At 46.3% G+C, this 21,735-nt stretch overlaps 1 protein-coding gene across 1 annotated transcript in view; it reads right to left on the minus strand.

The window, feature by feature from the left end:
* Positions 1-21,735, minus strand: part of ice1 (KIAA0947-like (H. sapiens)) — a 160,586-nt gene that overhangs the window by 73,741 nt on the left and 65,110 nt on the right. The window contains exons 5-10 of the mRNA XM_085988719.1: positions 9,149-9,260; positions 8,728-8,804; positions 8,599-8,636; positions 7,910-7,992; positions 716-752; positions 563-622 (exon numbers count right to left, since the gene is read on the minus strand). Of these exons, the coding sequence (XP_085844845.1) occupies positions 563-622; positions 716-752; positions 7,910-7,992; positions 8,599-8,636; positions 8,728-8,804; positions 9,149-9,260 (407 nt within the window). The remainder of the gene's footprint in view (positions 1-562; positions 623-715; positions 753-7,909; positions 7,993-8,598; positions 8,637-8,727; positions 8,805-9,148; positions 9,261-21,735) is intronic.

Genomic DNA, 21,735 nt, shown 5'->3' on the forward strand with positions numbered 1-21,735 from the left:
GGATGCTACCACTACGCCAAAGGCCCACTCCCAGACAGAGGTTAGGGAGAGGGATGGAGTCAGTGGCTAGGGAATGGAGTTTGTGGCGGGGACCGAAAACAATGGCTTTGGTCTTCCCAATATTTAATTGGAGAAAATTTCCGTTAACCAGAACTGTATGTCAGACAAGCAGTCTGACAATTTAGAGACCGTGGAGGGGTCGAGAGAAGTGGTGGTGAGGTAGAGCTGGGTGTCGTCAGTGTACATGTGGAAACTGACGCTGTGTTTTTGGCTGATGTCGCCAAGGGGCAACATGTAGATGTGAAATAGGAGGGGGCCCAAGGATAGATTCCCAGGGGACACCCGAGCGGGAAGAGAAGATGTTGCAGGTGATTTTCTGGCTACGATTAGAGAGATAAGAATGGAAGTGCAGTCCCACTCAGCTGGATGACGGTGGAGAGGCATTGGTGAAGGATGGAATGGTCAACTGTGTCAAAGGCTGCAGACAAGTCAGTAAGGACAAGGCGGGATAGTTTACCTTTGTCACAGTCACAAAAGTTTGACTTTATGCTGAATTACTTACTTTTGTCAATTGCTGTTGGCATCTCCTGCGTGGCATTCTGTGTCTGTGCATCTTTCAAAACTAGAAGACATCATATTGCACAAATTTTAAAAAGATGTACTTAACACACAAATTAGTGAAAAAGTATTTCAGAATATAGATCGTGCTTTTTACCTTTTATACCATTCTTCTGCTGAACCATCAGTTTCTCCTGTTGATTTAAAAAAAGTTACCAACTTCAAAATAAAAAAGTACAAACTTTTCAGCACAAAGGAACACTATACAACTTTCAGTTCAATAGAGTCAGAGTTATACAGCACAGAAAGAGGCCCTTCGGCCCATCATGTCCACACCGGCCATCAAGCCCTGTCTATTCTAATCCCATTTTCCAGCACTTGGTCTGTAGCCTTGTATGCTATGGCGTTTCAAGTGCTCATCTAAATGCTTCTTGAATGTTGTGAGGCTTCCTGCCTCTACCACCCTTTCAGGCAGTGAGTTCCAGATTCCAACCATCCTCTGGGTGAAAAAGTTTTTCCTCAAATCCCCTCTAAACCTCCTGCCCCTTACCTTGAAACTATGCCCCCTGGTTATTGACCCCTCTAGTAAGGGGAAAAGTTCCTTTCTATCCACCCTATCTATGCCCCTCATAATTTTGTATACCTCAATCAGGTCCCCCCCTCAGCCTTCTCTGCTCTAAGGAAAACAAACCCAGCCTGTCCAGTCTCTCTTCATAGCTGAAGCGCTCCAGCCCAGGTAACATCCTGGTGAATCTCCTCTGCACCCTCTCCAATGCAATCACATCCCTCCTATAGAGTCATAGAGTTATACAGCACGGATAGAGGCCCTTCGGCCCATCGTGTCCGCGCCGGCCATCAAGCCCTGTCTAATCTAATCCCATATTCCAGCATTTGGTCCGTAGCCTTGTATGCTATGGCATTTCAAGTGCTCATCCAAATGCTTCTTGAATGTTGAGGGTTCCAGCCTCCACAACCCTTTCAGGCAGTGAGTTCCAGACTCCAACCACCCTCTGGGTGAAAAAGTTCTCTCAAATCCCCTCTAAACCTCCCGCCCTTTACCTTGAATCTATGCCCCCTAGTTATTGACCCTTCTACTAAGGGAAAAAGCTCCTTAGTATCCATCCTATCTATGCCCCTCGTAATTTTGTACACCTCAATCATGTCCCCCCTCAGCCTCCTCTGCTCCAAGGAAAACAAACCCAATCTGCCCAGTCTCTCTTCATAGCTGAAGCGCTCCAGCCCTGGTAACATCCTGGTGAATCTCCTCTGCACCTTCTCCAAAGCTATCACATCCTTCCTGTAGTGTGGCGACCAGAACTGCACACAGTATTCCAGCTGTGGCCTAACCAGTTTTTTATACAGCTCCATCATAACCTCCTTGCTCTTATATTCAATGCCTCGGCTAATGAAGGCAAGTATCCCATATGCCTTTTTTACCACCTTATCCACCTGTTCCGCCGCCTTCAGGGATCTGTGTACTTGCACACCCAGATCCCTCTGACCCTCCATCTTGCCTAGGGTCTTACCATTCATTGTGTATTCCCTTGCCTTGTTAGTCCCCCCAAAGTGCATCACCTCGCACTTTTCCGGGTTAAATTCCATTTGCCACTGTTCCGCCCATCTGACCAACCCATCTATATCGTCCTGCAGACTGAGACTACCCTCCTCGCTATTTACCACCCTACCAATTTTTGTATCATCCGCGAACTTACTGATCATACCTTTTACATTCATATCCAAGTCATTAATGTAGACCACAAACAGCAAGGGACCCAGCACCGATCCCTGTGGTACCCCACTGGCCACAGGCTTCCAGTCACAAAAACAACCTTCGACCATCACCCTCTGCCTTCTGCCACTAAGCCAGTTTTGTATCCAATGTGCCAAGGCACCCTGGATTCCATGGGCTCTTACCTTCTTGACCAGTCTCCTGTGCGGGACTTTATCGAAGGCCTTACTGAAATCCATGTATACCACATCCACTGCGTTACCCTCATCCACACACCTAGTCACCCCCTCAAAAAATTCAATCAAATTAGTCAGACATGATCTTCCCTTGACAAAGCCATGTTGACTATCCCTGATTAATCCTTGCCTCTCCAAGTGGAGACTAATTTTGTCCCTCAGAATTTTTTCCAATAATTTTCCTACCACTGATGTTAGGCTCACTGGCCTGTAGTTCCCCAGTTTTTCCCTACTCCCCTTCTTGAATAATGGTACTACATTAGCGGTTCTCCAGTCCTCTGGCACATCCCCTGTGGCCAGAGAGGTTCTGAATATATGTGTTAGAGCCCCCGCAATCTCTTCCTTTGCCTCACACAGCAGCCTGGGATACATTTCGTCCGGGCCTGGGGATTTATCCATTTTTAGGCCTGCTAAAACCGCCAATACCTCCTCCCTCTCGATGTTAATATGTTCGAGCATATCACAGTCCCCCCGCCCTATTTCTATGTCTACATCGTGCCTCTCCATAGTGAAAACAGATGCAAAAAATTCATTTAGAACCCCTCCTACATCTTCCGGCTCCACACACAGATTGTCACTTTTGTCCCTAATAGGCCCTATTTTTTCCCTAGTTATCCTCTTACCCTTAATATGCTTATAAAACATCTTAGGATTTTCCTTTATTTTGCTCGCCAGTGTTATTTCATGGCCCCTCCTTGATCTCCTTTCTTTTTTAAGTATCCCCCTGCACTTTTTGTACTCGAGGGCTTCCTCCGTCTTTAGCCTTTTGTATCTGCCAAAAGCCCTCCTTTTTTTTCTAATCCATTCTCGTATATCCCCTGACATCCAAGGTTCCCTGTGGTTTTTGGAACCACCCTTGACCTTTACGGGAACATGTTGCCATTGTATGATCTCAATCTCCCTTCTGAAAGCCTCCCATTGCTCCGATGCGGATTTTCCTACAAGTAGCTGATCCCAGTCCATTTTGGCCAGATCCTGCCTTATCCTATTAAAATCGGCCTTCCCCCAATTTAGAACCTTTATTTCCGGCCCATCCCTGTCCTTTTCCATGACCACCTTAAATCTCACCATATTATGGTCACTGTCACCAAAGTGCTCACCTACTAGCACTTCTTCCACTTGGCCGGCCACATTCCCTAGAATTAGGTCCAGTACCGCCCCCTCTCTTGTAGGACCTTCTACATGCTGGCTCAAAAAGCTCTCCTGGATGCACTTTAAGAATTCTACACCCTCTGTGCCTTTCACACTCTGACTATCCCAGTTAATATTGGGGAAGTTGAAATCCCCCATTATTATTACCCTATTATTTGCACATTTCTCTGAGATTTGCCTACATATCTGTTCCTCTATCTCCCCCTGACTGTTTGGAGGCCTATAGTACACTCCCAGCAAAGTGCTTGCCCCCTTTTTGTTTTTAAGCTCCACCCATATGGCCTCATTAGAGGAACCTGCTAATATGTCATCCCTCCTTACTGCAGTAATTGACTCCTTAATTAATATTGCGACACCCCCTCCTCTTATACCGCCCCCTCTGTCTCGCCTGAAGATTCTGTACCCCGGAATATTGAGCTGCCAGTCTTGCCCCTCCCTCAACCATGTCTCCGTGATAGCAACAATATCATAGAGTGGTGACCAGAACTGCACACAGGATTTCAGCTGTGGCCTAACTAACGTTTTGTACAGCTCCATCATAACGTCCCTGCTCTTATATTCTATGCCTCGGCTAATGAAGGCAAGTATCCCATATGCCTTTTTAACCACCTTATCTACCTGTCCTGCTGCCTTCAGGGATCTATGTACATGCACACCAAGGTCTCTCTGATCCTCTGTCCTTCCTAGGATCCTACCATTCATTGTGTATTCCCTTGCCTTGTTTGTTCTCCCAAAATGCATGACCTCACACTTTTCAGGGTTAAATTCCATTTGTCACTGTTCTGCCCATCTAACCATCCCGTCTATATCGTCCTGTAGCCTGAGGCTTCCCTCCTTGCCATTTACCACTCCACCAATTTTCGTGTCATCTGCGAACTTACTGATCATACCTCCTACATTCATATCTAAATCATTAATGTACACTACAAACAGCAAATGACCCTGCGGTACACCACTGAACACAGGCTTCCAGTCATAAAAACAACCTTCGACCATCACCCTCTGCCTCCTGCCACTAGGCCAATTTTGGATCCAATGTGCCAAATTGCCCTGGACCCCATGGGCTCTTACCTTCTTGACTAGTCTCCCATGTGGGACTTCGTCAAAAGCCTTACTGAAGTCCATGTAGACTACATCAACTGCACTACCCTCATCCACACACCTAGTCACCCCCTTGAAAAATTCAATCAAATTGGTCAGGCATGATCTCCCTCTGACAAAGCCATGCTGACTGTCTCTGATTAATCCGTGCCTCTCCAAGTGGAGACTAATTCTGTCCCTCAGAATTTTTTCCAATAATTTCCCTACCACTGATGTTAGCCTCACTGGCCTGTAATTCCCTACTACCCTTCTTGAACAATGGTACTACGTTAGCTGTTCTCCAGTCCTCTGGCACCTCCCCTGTGGCCAGAGAGGTTCTGAAAATTTGTGTCAGAGCCCCTGCAATCTCCTCCCTTGCCTCACACAACAGCCTGGGATACATCCAGTCAGGGCCTGGGGAAATTATCCACTTTTAAGCCTGCTAAAACTGCTAGTACCTCCTCCCTCTCAATACTAATTTGTTCAAGTATATCACAATCCCCTTGCCTGATTTCTATGCCTACATCACCCTTCTCCATAGTGAACACAGATGCAAAATATTTATTTAAAACCTCACCTACATCTTCCAGCTCTACACATAGATTGCCACTTTGGTCCCTAATGGGCCCTACTCTTTCCCTGGTTATCCTCTTTCCCTTAATATACTTATAAAACACCTTGGGATTTTCCTTTATTTTGCCCGCCAGTGTTTTTTCATGCCCCCTCTTCGCTCACCTAATTTCTTTAAGTACCCCCCCTGCACTTTCTATACTCCTCTAGGGCTTCCACTGTTTTTAGTCCTTTGTATCTGCCAAAAGCCTCCCTTTTTTTCCTAATACATTCTTGTATATCCCTTGACATCCAGGGTTCCCTGGGCTTGTTGGTCCCACCCTTGACCATTACGGGAACATGTTGGCATTGTACTCTATTTCCTTTCTGAAAGACTCCCATTGCTCTGATGTGGATTTTCCTACAAGTAGCTGATCCCAGTCCATTTTGGTCAGATCCTGCCTTATCATATTAAAATCGGCCTGCCCCCAATTTAGAACCTTTACTTCCGGTCCATCTTTGTCCTTTTCCATGACTACCTTAAATCTCACCGAATTATGGTCACGGTCACCAAAATGCTCTCCTACTGACATTTCTACCACTTGCCCAGCTACATTCCCTAGAATTAGGTCCAGTACCGCCCCCTCTCTTGTAGGACTTTCTACATGCTGGCTCAAAAAGCTCTCCTAGATGCACTTTAAGAATTCCACACCCTCTAAGCCTTTCACACTCTGACTATCCCAGTTAACATTGAGGAAGTTGAAATCCCCTATTATTACCTTATTATTTCTACACTTCTCTGAGATTTGCCTACATATCTGTTCCTTTATCTCCCCCTGACTGTTTGGGGGCCTATAGTACACTCCCAGCAAAGTGCTTGCCCCCTTTTTGTTTTTAAGTTCTACCCATATGGCCTCATTAGAGGAACCTGCTAAGATATCATCCCTCCTTACAGCAGTAATTGACTCCTTCAAGGTGCAATAATCTTGGCATAATACTGTAGCATCCATTATCCCCCATACTCCTGCATCATTCCCCAGCAGCTGACTGACAAATTTAATCATATTATACTATAGCACCCATGGAGTGATCTTGCTTTTTTGCTGTTACATTTATATCAATAATAGTAACTATAATCTAGATAGAAATCAGTGTTTATGGTTCAAGTTTGATTTCCATCATTTTTGGTTCTCCAGTCTCAATCCCCAAACATTGACCTCTAATCCAAAATACAATAAAAAGTCTTTTGATTTAAGTATATTGGATACAAATTGAAACTTGCAATTAAAATAAAGAAACCGGCAAGCATGTATGAGTAGCAAATACCTACAAGTACAGATGTTCTTAAAATAGGTTCAAGTTTATTCCCTGCTATGGTCACTCTAGTTCACCAAGTCACAGACCTACAATGGTTTAATGTGGGAATACACTGTTCACCTATTTATTCAGTGAAAGCTAGTGTGCAATGAAGATTGTGACTTAGGAAAGTAACAACAAAGGAGAGGACAAATCTGGGGGAGTTGGTATTATTCTTCTCTATTTTAGAGAGAAAAATAAAGTAAAAAGAACTTGGCCTAGAAATTCACTATAGCCCCGTTTGGGATGCCAGCCTCGCCAGGGCGCTAAAAGTAGCGCCCCGGAAGCAGTCGCGGCCGCCCGCCGGAAATTCAGTTTGCGCGCCCCAGAGGGAAGCGCGGTGCTACTGGAGGCGCCCCGCATCCCTCTTGGGGCGCTGCAGCTGAATATCACTGCGCAACGTGACGCAGTGCCACATGCTGCGGCATGGCACGCTGCGGTACTGCAGGCCTTCCTCCCCTTCTTAAAGGGGAGGGGCCTTGTGCAGCGTGATTGAGGATTGCGAGTGCCGGCAAAAGAGCCTGGCACCGAGGAGAAGTGCCGGGCTCTTGGAACGCAGTCGGCACTCCGCGGGGGGGGGGGGGGGGGCGGGGGCTCGGCAGCGCGGAGAGGTGCTGGCAGGCGGCCAGCAAAAAAAATGGCCGCCCCGCACCTCTCCTTTAATTAGCGCCTCTACCGCCGCAGGTAGGCCCCCCTGAACCAGTCGCAAATAGCGCCCGGCGTTAAAGCAGGGGGCGCATCTAAATATCGCAATCGGGGCGTTGCGCACACCGATGACGTCATTGGTAGCGGCGCAGCGCTAACGGTTAGCGCCACCATTAGCGTCCCGCTGAATTGAGCGGGAGGCGTGGCCAGTGGCTTCCGACCCACTTAGTGCCCTAAGGTGCTAACGGGTGGCGCAGCCCACTGAATTTCTAGGCCCTTACATTTAAACAGTGCTTCTCAAGATGTCCCAATGTGCTTCATAGCCAATAGAATGTAATCACAGTTGTAATGTAGGCAAACCCAGCAACCAATTTGTGCACAGGAAGGTCCCAGAAACAGTAATGAGATAAATGATAAACTAATCTGTTTTTGGTGGTGTTAGTTGAAGGTTAAATAATGGCCAAGACAGCAAGAGAACTGCCCTCTCCTGCTTTTCTTCAAATAGTGCCATGGGGCCATGGAATCTTTTAAGTCCATCTGAACAAGCAGACAAGGCCTCGGTTTACTGTATCATCCAAATGGGAGGTGCTCAAAGCAGCTGTACCTGAGTTTTCTTTAAATTTCTTTCCAATGTCTTCTTCTCCTTTTTCAACTGCTTTATTTCTATATTTTGTTTTGCTGTTGTTTCTTTGTTGGAAAGGAAGAAAACTTTGTTAGAATGAGATCACAGGACAGTCAAATGAGAGATTCCAAAAATTATTCCCAATGTACCGAGTTACAAGAATGCTTTTGTTGATACAATATCGTGTTATTTTATTGAATAAAAAATATAATGCTTTTTCATCAAGATGGAACTTATCCACTTGGCAAGTTCACTAGGTCTTGAAACCCTATAAAATAAATGTTTTCTGCTTTTGCTACTTGTATTTCTAGAGCTAACAAAATTTCTTCATTTGCTATCTGGGGAGAAGGGGTGGGGTGGAGTTGCAGGATCTGCTTTAATACTATGGCTGCAGGTGGGCTCCAAATATATTTAAAAAAATCAAAACAGCATATATAAATATCTACAAGAAGTTTGGAGTGAACATTTGCCAACAGAACAGAGTGCCACATGACAAAATACAGGGATCTATAACTAATTGGTCTTTCAAAGTTTGAAATGTAGCAGCCCACTAACATGTTTGCAGCCTATAGCTATCATATTACTGTAGAGTTTAGTTCCTGGATGCAAAGTGCCAGAACCAAAGAAAGTAAACTTCTGAAAATAGAATAGTGCATTGTATGATTAGTTACCTTCCAGTCTTTTTATCCGTGTTTCCAATTTCTTCTTCCTAAAACATAAGGGTAAGAAACAAAAATCAAATCTAAAACATCATGTAGGCTAAAAGAAGAAAACCAACAAACATAAAACTCTGCACTTACACAGCATCATTTCTTGTCTGTTCTTGCTGCAATTCACTGAATTCTAAATGGGTCTGCTGGTACATCTTGATGGAGCTCTACCAGAAAAATCAAGAGACAGGAAATGCATTAGATACCTAGAATTGTTTTTTTAATTGGGGAAATGGGGGGGGGGGGGGGTGGTGTTGTCAATACTTTTCAATTTGATATCATGTCAATGAGATGTGCTTTTAATTTATGTGAATTTTCAGCATATCTTTAACCTGTTGCCATAAAAGTACTCCCATTAATTTGCCAAGGGCAAAGATTTAGCACCATCTCTCAAATATCTCACAGATGTAATCAAAGAGATTTAGTAATTAACATGTACTCAAGAGAAAATAGTGCCTGCAGGCCTTTCAACTTTATGTTCACCAGTCCTTTTCATGCAAGACCATATTACCCTCTTTTCCTCCAGTTCTACCCTCATGGCATCCATTTCATCCTTGCATTTTTCCAGAGGTGCAAATTTCTGCAACAACTCATCCAGTTGACCTCGAAGTGTTTTACAATCCCTGCAGAGAAGTAACATTAAAAAAGGAACATAAATGGGAACATTTAAAAATGAGATGAAACCAGACTGCTAATTGTAAAAAATATATTTGCAAAATTACCAGGACTGGGACTTAACTACTTGTTTTATAGTCACCTCAGAATTGGAATGAAAGGATATGTTGAATGGGACAAAGCTGATCTTTCTACAAAAATTTCCACAGTTCATCTTTAAAACAGTCGTTGGGTACATTCGGTATTAATTTAAACATTTTTAGAGTATATATGCTATGGGTGTGCTCGTTAGTCACTCACTGTTCCTCAAGTTGTGACATGTTGTTACATATTGGGCACCAAGATATGGTCCGTCTCCCTCCCCCAGGACTATTCTTAATTTTGACAGGTCATCCAATTCTTTGAAATCTGGGGTTGTAAGGCTGAGCTTGTCAAAATATATGTTTCTTGTCTTGTTGAATTTTTCGCATTTTAGTTCATCTTTAAGTGTACTTTTAAAAAAAAGTAATTGTTCTATGGGTCTATGCAGTGAACAAGTGAGCCAGACAGACTAGGAACATGCCAGGTTCGATCTCAACTTAGTGCCCCAGGTTGGAAAGGGGAAGCGGAGAAATGTCAACCGTGGCTTCATTTTTGACTACTACCCAGTGACTCCTACTGGAATTGCACTTGTGTGGATATTGGGTAAGGATAGAACAGGGCTTGGCTCTGCTGTTCCCAGTCAAATAACCTGCCGAGACTCTCAGTGAAGGCTCACACATAAAAATTAACCACTTGGGGAATGTACTGTAGGGCAACTGGCATCTGTGGATCCAAACCCCAGACAGAAGTGAACTCCGAGAGAGAGGGAGAGAGAGAGAGAGAGAGAGAGAGAGAGAGAGAGACAGAAGTGAACTCCGAGAGAGAGAGAGAGAGAGAGAGAGAGAGAGAGAGAGAGAGAGAGAGAAGTGAACTCCGAGAGAGAGAGAGACAGAAGTGAACTCCGAGAGAGAGAGCGACAGAAGTGAACTCCGAGAGAGAGCGACAGAAGTGAACTCCGAGAGAGAGAGAGAGAGAGAGAGAGAGAGAGAAAGTGAACTCCGAGAGAGAGAGCGACAGAAGTGAACTCCGAGAGAGAGCGACAGAAGTGAACTCCGAGAGAGAGAGCGACAGAAGTGAACTCCGAGAGAGAGAGCGACAGAAGTGAACTCCGAGAGAGAGAGCGACAGAAGTGAACTCCGAGAGAGAGAGCGACAGAAGTGAACTCCGAGAGAGAGAGCGACAGAAGTGAACTCCGAGAGAGAGAGCGACAGAAGTGAACTCCGAGAGAGAGCGACAGAAGTGAACTCCGAGAGAGAGAGAGAGAGAGAGAGAGAGAGAAAGTGAACTCCGAGAGAGAGAGAGAGAGAGAGACAGAAGTGAACTCCGAGAGAGAGAGCGACAGAAGTGAACTCCGAGAGAGAGAGAGACAGAAGTGAACTCCGAGAGAGAGAGCGACAGAAGTGAACTCCGAGAGAGAGAGCGACAGAAGTGAACTCCGAGAGAGAGAGCGACAGAAGTGAACTCCGAGAGAGAGAGCGACAGAAGTGAACTCCGAGAGAGAGAGCGACAGAAGTGAACTCCGAGAGAGAGAGCGACAGAAGTGAACTCCGAGAGAGAGAGAGAGAGAAAGTGAACTCCGAGAGAGAGAGAGAGAGAGACAGAAGTGAACTCCGAGAGAGAGAGCGACAGAAGTGAACTCCGAGAGAGCGACAGAAGTGAACTCCGAGAGAGAGAGCGACAGAAGTGAACTCCGAGAGAGAGCGACAGAAGTGAACTCCGAGAGAGAGAGCGACAGAAGTGAACTCCGAGAGAGAGCGACAGAAGTGAACTCCGAGAGAGAGAGCGACAGAAGTGAACTCCGAGAGAGAGAGCGACAGAAGTGAACTCCGAGAGAGAGAGCGACAGAAGTGAACTCCGAGAGAGAGAGCGACAGAAGTGAACTCCGAGAGAGAGAGCGACAGAAGTGAACTCCGAGAGAGAGCGACAGAAGTGAACTCCGAGAGAGAGCGACAGAAGTGAACTCCGAGAGAGAGAGAGAGAGAGAGAGAGAGAGAGAGAGAGAGAGAGAAAGTGAACTCCGAGAGAGAGAGAGAGACAGAAGTGAACTCCGAGAGAGAGAGCGACAGAAGTGAACTCCGAGAGAGAGCGACAGAAGTGAACTCCGAGAGAGAGAGAGAGAGAGAGAGAGAAAGTGAACTCCGAGAGAGAGAGAGACAGAAGTGAACTCCGAGAGAGAGAGCGACAGAAGTGAACTCCGAGAGAGAGCGACAGAAGTGAACTCCGAGAGAGAGAGCGACAGAAGTGAACTCCGAGAGAGAGAGCGACAGAAGTGAACTCCGAGAGAGAGCGACAGAAGTGAACTCCGAGAGAGAGAGCGACAGAAGTGAACTCCGAGAGAGAGAGCGACAGAAGTGAACTCCGAGAGAGAGAGCGACAGAAGTGAACTCCGAGAGAGAGAGCGACAGAAGTGAACTCCGAGAGAGAGAGCGACAGAAGTGAACTCCGAGAGAGAGAGAGAGAGATTGGGAGTGTGAGAGAGCGAGGTCGCGAGAACCAGAGAGAACGGTGTGTGACTCTGTCAACCGGAGCACGGGGCCTGAAGCCGGAGAAAGGCCCGAGGAACCGGGCCGAGCGAGGCACCGGAGAGAGGGAGAGCGAGCGGCAGCAGGGGTCGACCCAGACCGGGAGGAGCGGCCCGAGCCAGTCAGGGAGGCGAGTGGAGAGGTAGGGGTGCCGGATCGGGTCGGGCCTGGACAGCGAGCAAGCCCGGGGCCTGAAACCCGAGAAACTCCGGGGTCGGAGAGACTCGGCCGGGCCGGGACTGCACAGCCGAGCCGAGGGGCTGGGACCAGGGCAGAGGCCCGGAGAGCGAGCAAGCCCGGGGCCTGAAAACCGAGAAACTCCGGGATCGGAGAAACTCGAACAAACACCGGGCCGGGCGGGGACTGCACAGCCGAGCCGAGGGGCTGGGACCAGGGCAGAAGCCCGGAGAGAGAGCAAGCCCGGGGCCTGAAACCCGAGAAACTCCGGGGTCGGAGAAACTCGGACAAACACCGGGCCGGGACGGGACTGCACAGCCGAGCCGAGGGGCTGGGACCAGAGCAGAAACAGCCTGAGACCGACGCGAGGAGAGAGAGGAAAACTCCGGGTCCGGAGGAAAAAAGCTATACCTAGATCTACCTAAATTTAGTTAACCTAGAAAAAGAACAACAAACCCGAAGAAAAAAAAAAAAAGGAATAGAAACCAGAGAGAAACGATAAACAACCCGAACCAGGAACCTGTGAGAGAGAGAGAGAGAAACTTTTAAGAGCAGCTATATCAAAGATGAACCCCTGAAAAACTCTCAATTTTGGACCTAAAAGTGGGATAAGGTGGAACACGACACAAAAAAGAGAAAAAAAGTTATCTACCTGAGACAAAACAAACGACTACAATGAGCAGGGAAATGAAATATCCTGAGCAATGCACAAAAAATAAAGCAAAGGAAAAACACAAGGACATAACACTAAAAAGTAACCCAGAGGTCCTCTACGTTGACTATACCACACACAAAGGGATTAAGACGAAGAACAACCTCATATTCTACACCGACTCCATTCCCTCATGGAAGGAGACTTTACAAAAATACTACGCATACGTCTCCAGCGAAGGTATTGGCAGTGGAGGCAGACTGAAAATATGTAAAGATGGAAATCTAGATAAAGATGACCCCCTGCTAACCATAAGCTACTACAACAAAAAAGGAAAGATCATGATACAGGGGAATGTAGAAAGTCTGGACTCCTTCGAAAAGGAATTCCCCCAGTTGAAAACTAAGGCAGACACAAATAGGACCAATGGACAGGAGGCAAAAGAGAATCGAACAGAGGATGATGAGAGCCAAGCGGAGGAAGAAGAAGAGAGTCCAGCAGAGACACACACCTCCCTGACCATCTCCACCCCCCCCACACCTCTCAACGCAAACAAACTGCTGAAAGAGAGTCTGTCCAAACTAGAACTCGAATTCAACGAATACAGAGAAACACAGACCAAGAACTGGACGGAGGAACTCAAACAGCTGAAAATGGAAAACGAGTCCACCATCCAAAATCTGAGAAAGACCGTAGAGGAACAAAGAAATAAGATCAAAGAACTCCATACCCAACTAAACAAAATGACGGAGGCCGTAGAAAGGCTCAGCAGGCAACACAAACCTCTTAAGGTCCAAAAAACAACACACACAAGGACACAGAACCCGTCGGATGCCACCCCACACGAGGACACACCGAAAGCCACAAACCCCGCTCCTGCCACACAGCTCACCACAGAAACCCAGCCAACAACCAGCCCTCAGTCGAGTCCTGCCCAGACTACCGCTACCCAGTCCTCACACACAGGGACGCAGAACCCGTCAGATGCCCCCCCACACGAGGACACACCGAAAGCCTCAAACCCCGCTCCTGCCACACAACATATCCCAGAAACCCAGCCAACAACCAGCCATCAGTCGAGTCCTGCCCAGACTACTGCTACCCAGTCTGAAAAACCAGCCCCTCAGGCGGTCCTGCTGACCGACTCCAACGGAAAGTTTCTGGACCCCCAGAGGCTGTTCCCAGGTCATCAAGTCCTGAAAAAATGGTGCAGCAACACAGAACATGCAATGAAGATCCTGAACAAAGAATCCCTTGGAAGCCCCAAATGGCTTGTGATCCACACAGGCACAAACGACCTACGCACCCTACGGGAAGGCACTGCTAGGGCGGTGAGCAGGATGGCGGAAAAGGCCAGCAAGGAATTCCCCGAGGCGCGGATCGTGATCTCCACACTACTGCCCAGAAAGGACACCCCAGCCTATATAATCCACAACACCAACAGGGAGATCGACACGAGATGTTCTGTCTTCCCCAACGTCTACCTGGCCCATCATCCAAACATCAACACAAGGGACCTCTATGACGAAATACATCTACTCAAACAGCGGATGTGGGTCTTTGCAAAAAACCTCATAAACACTGCCAAAAGATGCAGCCCTCCCACCCCCTCTACCATTGGGAGCCGTAACCCAAACAGGACCACCAATGTCCCCCACCCCCCTTTACAAAACCAACAACAGAACCGTGCTTTTATACCTGACCCAAGACCCCCCTCTAGACCACAGACTGTAGACCAAGAACTGAGAAAGATCATGACGATGCTGAACAGCCTGATAGAAAGCCGGAGAAATTATTAATATTGTTATTTATCATTATCATTATTGTTATCTTATCAGTATTATTACTACTATTAGATAGATATATGTGCATGCCTCATGAAATTTATACTAAATCATCATTTAGCATTATAGAAAATAGTGTTTCCACACTCATCCCACAAAATAGGTCCATTTTATTTCGTTTTATTGAACTATATAAATGCGTTCTTTCCACATAAGCTGCTGGAATATCCAGGGCCTCCGCTCCTCAACTTTTGGGATGAAGAGTACAGACCCTGAATTCCTAAAAGCTATAAAAGACATTGATATAATTGTGTTAACAGAAACATGGTGCCAAAAGGACATGCCGACCCACTGTCCCCCAATGTACCATGAAATTATTGTGCCTTCAGTAAAGAACATTAAGACACGCAAGGGCAGAACCTCCGGGGGAATCCTGGTGTGGTATAAAGGAGAACTGAACAAACACATCTCACCGATAAAACAGGGAAAATCACACGTATGGCTAAAATTAGATAAAAATATAGGAATAGCAAAAAACGATGTTTACTTATGTGCGATCTACATACCTCCAATAGAATCGCCATATTTTGAAGAGGAGATATTTGACACTCTCCACATGGAAATCAGCCATTTCCAGGCCCAAGGAAAGGTGCTACTATGTGGGGACCTAAATGCAAGGACAGGATGTGAACCTGACTTCATAGACCCACAGGGCAACAACCATGTGTTTGGCCAGACCCCTCTATATGTCACACCAGCCATCGCAAACCGAAACAACCTCGATTGTGAAATAAATAAAAGCGGTAGGGAGGTAGTGCAACTCTGCCGAGCCTTAGGCCTGTACATAGTTAACGGTAGGTTCAGAGGGGACTCCTTAGGGAGACTCACATATTCCTCAACTCTTGGGTCTAGTGTGGTGGATTATACAATCACTGACCTGGACCCCTGCGATATCAACGCATTCACTGTCAGGCAGCAATCCCCCCTCTCAGACCATAACCAAATAAATGTGTACCTTAAACTTTCTGCCCAAACTACAGACACAAAAAAGGAACCCAGTAAGCTACATAAAATAAACCAGACATACAGATGGGCCCCAGACAGTGGAGATAAATTCATCACAGCACTAAATTCACCTGATCTCACAAGTAAAATTTCAAAATTTAAAGAAAATCTATATGAGATCACCAGAGATGGGGTAAACATGGCCATAGAGGATATAAATATGATCTTTCATGAGGCAGCTGTAAAAGCCGACCTCGTGAAACAGAAGAGGAAGAGTCACAAAAGACAAAATAAAAATAAGAAATGGTTTGACCACGAATGCAAAAATGCCAGAAAAGACCTGAGAAAAATATCAAACCAAAAGCATCGCCAACCAAACAATCCGGACCTACGTACTAGATACAATGAAACCCTCAAAAGATATAAACACACCATTAGGAACAAAACACAAAACTATACCCACAAAATACTAGAAGAAATTGAAAACTCCACCAACCCAAAACAATTCTGGGAAATGTGGAATAACCTGAGTACAACACAATTGCAAGCATTACCAATCCAAGATGGCGACATCTGGAGAACACATTTTGAAAACCTCTACAAAGACATCCCAATAAACGAAACAAACCCAAGTCAACATCAGGTCACAGAAAAACTCCACACATTAGAAGCAACAATCAAAGACAACCAAAACCCTCTAGACTCCCCAATCACATGGAAAGAAATGGCCACAAAAACAAAATCTCTCCACCTAAAGAAAGCCTGTGGCCCAGACAACATCAAAAATGAAATGCTCAAGTTCAGCAATATGGAGATGCAGGGTGCGGTACTCAAATTATTCAACATCATATTACGTTCAGGCTGTTTTCCCGATATCTGGTGCCAAGGACTAATCTCCCCCATATATAAAAGCGGAAACAAATCAGACCCAAATAACTACCGCGGCATCTGTGTCAACAGTTGTCTAGGGAAGTTATTCTGCAGTATTCTAAATAGTAGATTACTTGATTTTCTTAACAAACATAATATCCTCAGAAAAAACCAAATAGGCTTTCTTCCAAAACACCGCACCGCCGACCATATCTATACCCTTCACACCCTCATTGAAAAACATATACACCAAACAAAAAATGGGAAAATATTCGCCTGTTTCATCGACTTCAAGAAAGCCTTTGACTCTATATGGCACGAAGGGCTCTATTATAAACTTCTTCAATGTGGAATAGGGGGCAAAGTCTATGACCTTATTAAATCAATGTATCTGAAAAACAAATGCGGGGTCAAAATTGGAGACAAACGCACCGATTTCTTCACCCAGAGAAGAGGCGTCCGGCAGGGCTGCAATTTGAGCCCGACCCTGTTCAACATATACATAAATGAATTAGCAGACATGCTGGAGCAAAGCGAGTCACCAGGTCTCCGTCTCCTGGATGGAGAAGTGAAATCCCTGTTCTATGCGGACGACCTGGTTCTGCTGTCTCCCACAGAACAGGGATTACAGCAACAACTAGACCTACTCGACAAATACTGCCAAAATTGGGCTCTAACAGTAAATCTAAAGAAAACCAACATCATGATTTTTCAAAAAAGGCCCAGATGTCAGGAAAACAAATACCAGTTTACCCTCAGTGATATCACTATAGGACACACTATGAGCTACACCTACCTTGGTCTAACTATTACAGCATCAGGGAGCTTCAGCATAGCAGTGAATGCACTAAAAGAAAAAGCCCGAAGAGCCCTATATGCAATAAAAAGAAAATTCTACAACATCCAAATCCCAATCAAAATCTGGCTCAAAATATTTGACAGCATAATCCTGCCCATTGCACTGTACGGTAGTGAAGTATGGGGCCCGCTAAATCACCAAAGCTACACTAAATGGGAAAAACATACAATAGAAGCCCTACATGCAGAATTCTGCCGAAGCATCCTTCGCACCCAAAGAAAAACGCCAACAAATGCATGCAGAGCCGAACTAGGCAGATACCCACTGATAATAAACATCCAAAAACGAGCACTAAACTTCCTAAATCACCTCAAATCTAGCTCCCCAGACACCCTTCATTTCAAAGCCTTTCAGACCCAAGAGCTAAACCCAGAAAAGAGTCCCCTGAGTCAGCTGCTACGGAAACTAAGTACTCAGCCGGACCCTGACCAGCCCCAGACCAACACAGCCGTCCAAACACCAATCCGAGTGAACCAAATCATTAAAAAATGCAAAGAAACCTACCTGGAACATTGGAACAAAATAACCGAAAGCCAAAGCAGATTAGAATGTTACCGGGCCCTAAAAAGAGAATATAAACTGGCAGACTACCTCACGACCATCAGAGACACAAAACAGAGACAGACCCTCACCAGGTACAGACTAAGCGACCACCAACTGGAAATTGAAAAAGGCAGATACAAGAAATCCTGGCAGCCTAGAGAGAATAGAATATGCGATCAATGTCTGGCTGGCGAGGTTGAAACAGAAATGCATTTCCTCCTAAAATGCGAAAAATTCAACACATCAAGAAACATATTATTCAACAAGCTAAGCCAAACAACCCCAGATTTCAAGGAATTGGATGATCTGTCAAAATTGAGATTAGTCCTAGGAGAAGGAGACAGACCATACCTTGGGGCCAAATATGTAACAACATGTCACAACCTGAGGACTGTTTAAAATTAAGACTGTTTAAAATTAAGACTGTTTAAAATTAATATTGAACGTACCAAATGAAGTACAAAGACTGTTTAAAATTAATATTGTTTAAAAGTAATATTGTATGTACCCAACAAATGTCAAATCGATTGACACCTACAGAATGTTGGAAAACTGTACCTTTTTGCTATGTAAGCTTTGGCAATATGGTTCTCTGTAAACTTTCATGCCAATAAAGCATTTTAATTGGAATTGGAATTGGAGAGAGAGACAGAAGTGAACTCCGAGAGAGAGAGGGACAGAAGTGAACTCCGAGAGAGAGAGACAGAAGTGAACTCCGAGAGAGAGACAGAAGTGAACTCCGAGAGAGACAGAAGTGAACTCCGAGAGAGAGAGCGACAGAAGTGAACTCCGAGAGAGAGAGCGACAGAAGTGAACTCCGAGAGAGACAGAAGTGAACTCCGAGAGAGAGAGGGACAGAAGTGAACTCCGAGAGAGAGAGACAGAAGTGAACTCCGAGAGAGAGACAGAAGTGAACTCCGAGAGAGAGAGCGACAGAAGTGAACTCCGAGAGAGAGAGCGACAGAAGTGAACTCCGAGAGAGAGAGCGACAGAAGTGAAGTCCGAGAGAGAGAGCGACAGAAGTGAACTCCGAGAGAGAGAGCGACAGAAGTGAACTCCGAGAGAGAGAGCGACAGAAGTGAACTCCGAGAGAGAGAGCGACAGAAGTGAACTCCGAGAGAGAGAGCGACAGAAGTGAACTCCGAGAGAGAGAGCGACAGAAGTGAACTCCGAGAGAGAGAGCGACAGAAGTGAACTCCGAGAGAGAGAGCGACAGAAGTGAACTCCGAGAGAGAGAGCGACAGAAGTGAACTCCGAGAGAGAGAGCGACAGAAGTGAACTCCGAGAGAGAGAGCGACAGAAGTGAACTCCGAGAGAGAGAGCGACAGAAGTGAACTCCGAGAGAGAGAGCGACAGAAGTGAACTCCGAGAGAGAGAGCGACAGAAGTGAACTCCGAGAGAGAGAGCGACAGAAGTGAACTCCGAGAGAGAGAGCGACAGAAGTGAACTCCGAGAGAGAGAGCGACAGAAGTGAACTCCGAGAGAGAGAGCGACAGAAGTGAACTCCGAGAGAGAGAGCGACAGAAGTGAACTCCGAGAGAGAGAGCGACAGAAGTGAACTCCGAGAGAGAGAGCGACAGAAGTGAACTCCGAGAGAGAGAGCGACAGAAGTGAACTCCGAGAGAGAGAGCGACAGAAGTGAACTCCGAGAGAGAGAGCGACAGAAGTGAACTCCGAGAGAGAGCGACAGAAGTGAACTCCGAGAGAGTGAGCGACAGAAGTGAACTCCGAGAGAGAGAGCGACAGAAGTGAACTCCGAGAGAGAGAGCGACAGAAGTGAACTCCGAGAGAGAGAGCGACAGAAGTGAACTCCGAGAGAGAGAGCGACAGAAGTGAACTCCGAGAGAGAGAGCGACAGAAGTGAACTCCGAGAGAGAGAGCGACAGAAGTGAACTCCGAGAGAGAGAGCGACAGAAGTGAACTCCGAGAGAGAGAGCGACAGAAGTGAACTCCGAGAGAGAGAGCGACAGAAGTGAACTCCGAGAGAGAGAGACAGAAGTGAACTCCGAGAGAGAGAGACAGAAGTGAACTCCGAGAGAGAGAGAGAGACAGAAGTGAACTCCGAGAGAGACAGAAGTGAACTCCGAGAGAGAGAGACAGAAGTGAACTCCGAGAGAGAGAGAGAGAGAGAGAGACAGAAGTGAACTCCGAGAGAGAGAGAGACAGAAGTGAACTCCGAGAGAGAGAGAGAGCAGCGCGGCGGCGCGAAGAGATACTGTGAGAAAAAATCCTGAGAGAGAAACCCCGAGAGAGAGAGAAACCCCGAGAGAGAAACCCCGAGCGGAGAGCAGGTGAGAGCCGAAAATCAGCAACAAGTCCCGGGAACGGCAACTCCCAACTTGGGCAGAGTTCGCGGCTGCTCCGAGTAACTCGGGAGAGAGAAACAGCGAGAGAAACAGCGAGAGAGAGAAACAGCGAGAAATAGCGAGAGAGAAACAGCGAGAGAGAGCGCTGAGAGAATCACAGATACACACTGAGACAGAGGCCTGAACCGCGAGACCGGAGACCGGGAGGAGCAGCCCGAACCAGGACAGTAAATAAGAGGCCTGGGGAGGGTGAACCCGAGAACGCGAGGCCCAGAGACCGCGGGATCGGAGACCGGGAGGAGCGGCCCGAACCGGGAAAACGAGTAAGAGGCCTGGGGAGGGTGAACCCGAGACCGCAAGGTCGGAGAACGGGAGGAGCGGCCCGAACCGGGAAAACGAGTAAGAGACCTGGGGAGGGTGAACCCGAGACCGCGAGGCCCAGAGACCGCGGGAACGGAGACCGGGAGACCAGGGCAGAAAACAGCCTGGTGAGTCAAAAAACCCGGGGGCCTGAGACCGACACGACGACGCGAAGAGATCTGCCCAGAGCGCGGAAAGCGAATGAGTCCGGGGCACGGAGAGTGGACGAGTTTGGAACACGGAGAGAGAGAGCGAGTCCGAGACCCGGAGAGCGAGTGAGAGAGTCGGAAGAGGAAAAAAATAAAAATAAAAAATAAAGCCGGAGAAATAAGTTTTACCTAATTCTACCTAAGTTTCATTTTAGTTAAAGTTAGTTCGGAAAAAGTTTAATTTTATTTAAATTTAGTTCGAAAAAAACCTGAAAAAAGAACAACAAACCCGCGAGGAAAAGGAATAGAAACCCGAGAGAAACGATAAACTACCCGAACCAAGAGCCTGTGAGAGAAAGAGAAAGATAAACCTTTAAGAGCAGCTATATCAAAGATGAACCCCTGAAAAACTCCCAATTTTGGACCTAAAAGTGGGCTAAGGTGGAACACGACACAAAAAAAGAGAAAAAAAAAATTATCTATCTGAGACAAAAAACAAACGACTACAATGAGCAGGGAAATGATATATCCTGAGCAATGCACAAAAAATAAAGCAAAGGAAAAATACAAGTACACAACACTAAAAAATAACCCAGAGATCCTCTACGTTGACTATACCACACACAAAGGGACTAAGCTGAAGAACAACCTCATATTCTACACCGAATACGTCACCTCCTGGAAGGAGACTTTACAAAAACACTACACATACGTCTCCAGTGAAGGTATTGGCAGTGGAGGCAGACTGAAAATATGTAAAGATGGAAACCTAGATAAAGATGACCCCCTGCTAACCATAAGCTACTACAACAAAAATAGAAAGATCATGATACAGGGGAATGTGGAAAATCTGGACTCCTTCGAAAAGGAATTCCCCCAGTTGAAAACTAAGGCAGACACAAAGAGGACCAATGGACAGGAAACAAAAGAGAGTCGAACAGAGGATGATGAGAGCCAAGTGGAGGAAGAAGAAGAGAGACCAGCAGAGGAAAACACCTCCCTGTCCATCTCCACCCCCCCCACACCTCTCAACGAAAACAAAATGATGAAAGAGAATCTGGCCAAACTAGAACTTGATTTCAACGAATACAGAGAAACACTGGCCAAGAATTTGAAGGAGGAATTCAAACAGCTAAAAACGGAACACGAGTCCACCATCCACAAACTGAGAAAGA

The sequence above is a fragment of the Somniosus microcephalus genome, chromosome 5 (genome assembly GCF_052327205.1).
Source record: "Somniosus microcephalus isolate GS21.2 chromosome 5, FLI_Smic_1.0, whole genome shotgun sequence".
Lineage (NCBI taxonomy): Eukaryota > Metazoa > Chordata > Chondrichthyes > Squaliformes > Somniosidae > Somniosus > Somniosus microcephalus.